This window comes from Panthera pardus, unplaced genomic scaffold (assembly GCF_024362965.1).
Source record: "Panthera pardus isolate Hobbes unplaced genomic scaffold, ASM2436296v1 HiC_scaffold_12, whole genome shotgun sequence".
NCBI lineage: Eukaryota > Metazoa > Chordata > Mammalia > Carnivora > Felidae > Panthera > Panthera pardus.
The window spans coordinates 48,027,598-48,034,289 of NW_026526677.1; the positions used below are offsets into that span (position 1 = coordinate 48,027,598).

Genomic DNA, 6,692 nt, shown 5'->3' on the forward strand with positions numbered 1-6,692 from the left:
GTTTTATGTATGCTAAATTTGCCCACATTACTTCAACAGTACAATAACCAAAGAAATTTCCATTTTAACAAGGAATTCCTTCTTTTGACTATTTATTATCAACCACATTATTTTAAGAAAAATTCTTTTAAAAAAAAAATCTGTTGCCTATCACACACATTTTATTTTTATTTTTTATTTATTTTTTTTAACGTTTATTTATTTTTGAGACAGAGAGAGACAGAGCGTGAGCAGGGGAGGGGCAGAGAGGGAGACACAGAATCCGAAACAGGCTCCAGGCTCCGAGCAGTCAGCACAGAGCCTGACGCAGGGCTCGAACTCACAGACCGTGAGATCATGACCTGAGCCGAAGTCGGACGCCTAACTGACCGAGCCACCCAGGCGCCCCTATCACACACATTTTATTTCATGTGGTATTTTTTTTCCCTTTCATAAATTCAAAGAAATCTTATTTTACCTGATCATACATAATAATTTTATCGGCCATGGTATACAACAGGGTTGCCTGTGTAATAAGATCTTTCTTATTATCCTTATTCTTTTCCTTCCGAGCCTGTTGTACATAATAGGCTGCCAATGTATCCAAGCAGGTCATCTGGTCTTTCTCATGGTCTCTATAGTCCAAATTGCCATCTATACGTGCTGCTTCCAACAACTTTACAAACTCTTCTGTTTTTCCTTGCTTGTAATATTCCAGCTAAAAGGTAAAGAATCAGACTAGGATTATTAAAGCATATGTCCATACAAAAAGATGCATACAAACATTTACAGCAGCTCTGTCTGTAATAGCCAAAAACTGGAAACAACTCGATTGTTGATCAACAGGTGAATGGATAAACAAGCAGTGGTAATCTGCTTGTGGTATAATAGCTGCTGCTCAGTAGAAAAAAGTAAAGAACTACTTATACATACTACAATGTGGATAAATCTCAAGATGATTACGCTGAGAGAAGACAGACCAAAAAGAGTACATATTGAAATGATTCCACTTGTATAAAACTCTAGAATATGCAATCTTTAGCAACAAAAGCAGATCAGGTGTAGGCTAAGCACCATGGGGGGGTGGGAAAGAGTCTGGAAGAAGGTTTTAGGGAGTGATGGATATATTAATCTTGATTGTGGTGGTGATTTCACAGGGGTGAAATATGGTAAAACATCTCAAATGGTACATGTCAAATATGTGCAGTTTATTATAGGTGAATTATGCCTTAATAAAGCTGTTAAAAAAGTGATAATCACTATCAATGTTTCCAAATTACTACTTAGCTAGCAATAGTTGATTTCAAACTAAATCAGAGCCCAAGAGAAAAAGCAATAAGGAGAGGGATAGGGATACAGAATTCTAAACAGAAAACTTAGGCTCTGGTTCTAGATCTATCGAAATTATCCATGACTTTGGGCCTGCTGAATAACTTCTTTGGGCATTTGTTTCATTTATTAATACTAAAAAGAATATTCATCATTTATTAACTACTATGAGCCACAGACTGCACCAGGAGATTTACATACTTATCTTTAATCTACACAATCTACTACAATCTAATCTACTACAATCACTCTTAAAGTGAATACTAACATCACACTGTAGATGAGAAAACAGGCTCAGAAGGTAGATCATTTGTCTAAGGTCACACAGCTAGTTAGCAGCCAAGTAGGAATTTGAACAAAGGTCTCTCTGATCCCAAAGCCTACACTCTTTTCTTTGTAACATACTACAGCCCACAATGTTTCATCAATTTTACCGCAGGTACCATGCTAATACTTCAATATTCCATTTTTTCTGTAAGTGCTGTTAAAGAAGGCATTACACTACAGAAAATCTAAATTCCCTCTGGCTTTAAAAACTATGTGACAAGCATCAATGGCTTGTTCTCCACAGACTAGGAAAACAACACTTCAGAAAGGCACTATTGTCACTACAAGTATTTCTCTGTAAATCTATATCTAAGAAATTCTTTACAGTTAAGTTTGAGCACTGGATATAAGTTCAATTTTAGATCTACTTCTACCTTTCAAGATAATATAAGGTACCTCCTATGTATCTTTACATGAAAGTGACCTGTGGCACACTTGCTTTGCAAAAATGATTGCAGTATATGTTGTATTATATTACCAGAATAATCTACTAGGATGTTCTCACAAAAAGGAAACATTAGGGAGTCAGTTCTGGGGAGAGTGAAGGATGTTAGAATTTTAGGCTCTCTGAAGTGATTCTCCTGAGAATCTCCAGGAGGGTTTATGTTGTGGAAGGGATCAAAGAGGACAAAAAACAAGACTGAGATAAACCTCACCCCAAAGAGCTTTTATGAGCGAGCCTGGAATGTAATCACTTTCTAGAGTATTTTATGGGAAATGTTTTATTGTTACGGACAACAACACTAAGTAATGTTTACATGGCGGTATCTTGTTTTTTCTCAGATTATCTACAAACCATAAGCCAGTCTTCACTGAGTAATTAATAAATAATCAAACACTCAGCACGGAATACTGTTTAATGTAAATGAATTTTGCCTTTACCAACCCATACTAATTTACCAGTGGACTAGCACATCACTTGGGAAACTGGTCTTCTTGTTCTATAAATGGTAATACAATTAACTTCCATACACATGGTACAATTTACTTATCATGCTCCCAAGCTGGCTATGACTGTATCTGGAAATAGAAATCATAGGTTTTTCCCAGTCAACATATAAAAAATATTTGTTACATGAACACTGACCGCCAAAGCAATCCATATGTGCAGTTGTGTGTGTTCCTGTTTCAGAATACTGATAACTTCGTCTCCCTCCGGTAACTGATCGAAGTCAAGTTCAATGACCTAAAACACAAAATGTAGGTTTTAACTTTTATTTCTTCCTTAAGTTCACATTTCTTCTTTGCTGCTTTTCAGAATATACATCAATATGGATACACAGAGGGTTTGTGTTCACTTTCAATAGGGATGAGCAAATACATGTTAAGAAATGTTTAAGGCACACATGTCAAATAGGTCATATGGTAATATTAAGATAAAAGCACAGAGAAGCCAACAAATATCGCTAGTTGTCTTCAAATCACTAGAACTATAAAATGTTCCAAAAGCTTTGCTTGCTCAAAAATAACAAAACCAAACCCTGCTTAACACATAATGCAGGTAGAGTGCAGAAAAGCACCCCAGACACTCTGAGGCTATAGGTCTGACAACTTGAGAGGCATAATCCAGAGGCAATGCAAAGTTGAATGCCCCTGTACACATTAATCAGGGAGACAGCATTTGCGCGTCACCGACACTCCTGAAAGTGGGCACAAAAATTAACAGTAGGTGAATGTTCTGGAATTAGATAGTGGTTATGGTTACACAACTTTGCAAATACTACTGAAAACCAGTGGATTTGACGCTAAGTGAATTATATCTCAGTATCTTATCTCAACCCAACAAAAGTACAAGTATGAGATATATATATATTATATATAATATATATATATATATTGGATATAAACATCACTGCTGAGAGCTTTACTCAGACAAGCCCCAGACTACCCATGATGAGGCGTGGGAAGGGAGAGAGGGTTAAATTCTATCTGTGCACAGTGGAGGCTATATCTCTGGGTCTCTATTTCGCTGATGGAGCCGTGTGTGGAGGACACAGTGCACCATGACAGACGCGAGTTTCTAAGGGATAAAGGGCGACTCCTATGTACTCTCTGGGAAAGATAGTTTGAGCAGCAGAGAGACCACGGTGACATCAGCGCCCACCTCTTTTATCTGAGGTGCCTTACAATTTATCGGCACTCTCACATCCTGCGCCCGTGAATTAGGAAGAGAGCAGAGTACTGTAACAGACGAACAGGTAGGAAAGGAACTTTCAAGTACTCCTCGGGGTGGCTCCGAGGCTGCGGGGACGTGATGTTCCCAGCCTGGGAAGGTGCAGGAGCTGGGGAAGGAGGTGACTGGGATTTCGGCGGGGGATTTCGACCTGGGCTCCTGGGGGAGAAGGTGCTCTCGCTTAGGAGACGAAGTCGAGAGAAGGGGAGAGGAAGAGATCGTCCAAGTTCACGGCCCCCACCCTCCCCCATACGCGACACTTACCTCGTCAGTGTCCCGGAGGGGAATCTCGATGGAGCCCCGCGACATGATGAGATCAGAAGGCGAGCGGGCGTCTCGCCCCTCCGCTCCGCAGCCGGTACTCCTGGCTTCTGGCTCGTCCAGAGGCTAGCGGCCGCCCGGGACCAGGTCGTGACTGCCGCCCCGCGGCGCCGCCGGGGCTTCGGCTTCTCCTTCCCGTCAGCCGCTTAAACAACGAACAGCAGACGGCGTCCGGCCACTTCCGGCAGCCCCGCCCCCTGCCCCGGAAGCATTCCTCGCGGGAGGGCCTGTCGGAAGGCAGGCTCAGCCTGTGTCTCTGATGTTTCCTTGACGATGTTTCCTTGACTCTGAAATGACGGCGCCGAGGTTTTCGTTAGCGTGCCAGCTCCTCGGTGGGTCTGCGGCTTCCGAATCAGACCCGCACTGGCGCGGCGTGAATAAAAGCGCCGAAGGCGTAGCCGTCCCGCCCCGTGGTGGGCGGACGACGAATGAGGCTCGAGTTCGGGGCCTGGCCACTGACTGACGTGGGACCTCCGGCCAATTCTGGCAATAGTGTCCGAGCCGGACTCCGCCTCTGTGCCCCGATCTTTTCTTCTGTTGGAGTTGGCCGATCTTTTCTTCTGTAGATTGCCGTGAATAATTCAATCATGCATTCCTCAGCCCTGTCAGGGGCTCCTCCTTTAGCAGATATTAGGTGCAAGTCATACCTGTGCTACCTTTGTGATCAGTTTAAATGTAAATGTTCCAGTGAATTCTGTAATCATTATGACAGTTCTGTATTTTATGTGTGCGCGTGTGTTGTGTGTGCGTGTGTGTGTGTGTGTGTGTGTGCGCGCGCGCGTGTTTTCGGTTCTTGGAAGCATATGAGAATCTGCTGGATTTGTGATTTTAATAAAGTTGTTGAAGAATGTGATTAAACCTGTAATCTGTTTTGATTACATTATAGACTTCGATTAAATACGTTTTAATTACTGTTTTCAGTGTAGAATATGATTAATAGTCTGTAATCAATGTTTTCATTCAATCAGATAAGAATCTAAGTTTTTAAACCACGTCAGTTTTACCTCCTAAATGCCTCTCAGGTGTATCTTCTCTTCATCTCACCGCCTCCATTCTAGCCGGGAACCAATATCATCATTTTGATGCCTGGATTACTGCAGTGGCCTCCCGGTTTACCTAATACTCCATCCACTCCCCCTAAAAGCCCTAAATTCCAATCCAGCATCAGCATGTTATACACTTACCTTTTAAAAGCACCAACTCGACATTTGTATTTCCTCCTAACTCCCTCAAAAACTTTAAGTGGAAACTTTGTAAGCCTTTTTATGTGGAAACTTTGTTAAATTTGTTTTGGTTAGTTGAGTAAACTATTTCAACATTAAGGGCTGTGCTGTCCTAACATAATGCTAACTCTGTAATTAGTCATGTAATTTTAAATAAGCTAGGTGATTTACAGTTTTCTAGTAGCCACACTTAAAAAGCAAAAGCAAGTAGATGAAATTGATTTTAGTGACATATTTTATTTAACCCAATATATCCAAAATATAATTTCAACAGGTAATCAATATAAAAACTGAGATAATTTACATTTTTATACAAATCTTAGAAATCCATTATGTACTTTACACTTACATGCTTTATTCTTAATTGCTTAATTTCAATTGGAAATTGATTTCATAAAATATAGATTTCTTAAAATTTGCAGTTGCAAAAATAGATTCACATATCTGAGTTCTTCCAAGCATGCTTAAGTTTTCCAAAAACTGAAGCAATTATCAGTTTTAAATGTTAATTAAAAATAAATGAAATTAAAAATTCAATTCCTCAGTTGCATTAGCCATATTTCCAGCGCTCAATAGCCACATATGCTTAGTAAATACTGTTTGGGACAAAACAAGACAACATTTCCAGGAAATACTGCTTACTACATATTAATGTTTATAAGGTGAGCTTTGTACAAAAGTACACATATTGGTGAATGTTCTTCTCCATGCTCAAAACCTCCCTGGCCTTGAAGACCCTAGCAATATGTTTGAATTTGTCGTTGAGTTACTGACAACCAAAGGCATCCTAACTGATAATGCAGACATTATGACTGATTGAATAATAGGAGAATAGATTTAGATTGGGATTTGGAGGAAGTGATACTTAAGTTGTAACTGGGAAGATGAGTAAGATTTGGCTCCATAAAGGCTACAAGAGAGTGTGTACCAGACAGGGAACAGTGTGCTGGGGGAAGAGTTGGTGAACCTGAAAGAAGGCCATGTGGCTGGAACATAGATATGGGGAGCATAACATAAGTTGAGGGCAAAGACATAAGAAGTAGCCACATCATGCCCAGATTTATCCACATAAAGCAAAATTAGCACCTTTCCCTGCTTCCAATATGAGAAAGTATGTATGTCACATACCACAGTTAGGAAAAACAAAACACTTTGTGCTCTGAGGTAAGCCAAAAAAGGACAGTGTCATACTATCTATAGTCTCCAAAGTGAATAAAACCTTTAGCCTTTCTCGCATGTTACTGATTCCCTAACAAAAATAATTTAATTGCTGACTTTTGTAATGCTGATTTTTCTAAGTCTGATGATATGCAATAATTTGGGGGAGTATGGCAAACATG

General features: G+C 40.2%; 1 protein-coding gene across 1 annotated transcript in view; it reads right to left on the reverse strand.

Moving 5' to 3' along the window:
• CTR9 (CTR9 homolog, Paf1/RNA polymerase II complex component) overlaps positions 1 to 4,564 on the reverse strand; it is a 28,272-nt gene extending 23,708 nt beyond the window's left edge. The window contains exons 1-3 of the mRNA XM_019456316.2: positions 4,073 to 4,564; positions 2,723 to 2,821; positions 458 to 697 (exon numbers count right to left, since the gene is read on the reverse strand). Of these exons, the coding sequence (XP_019311861.2) occupies positions 458 to 697; positions 2,723 to 2,821; positions 4,073 to 4,117 (384 nt within the window). The 5' untranslated portion in view covers positions 4,118 to 4,564. The remainder of the gene's footprint in view (positions 1 to 457; positions 698 to 2,722; positions 2,822 to 4,072) is intronic.
• Between the last annotated feature and the right edge of the window lie 2,128 nt (positions 4,565 to 6,692).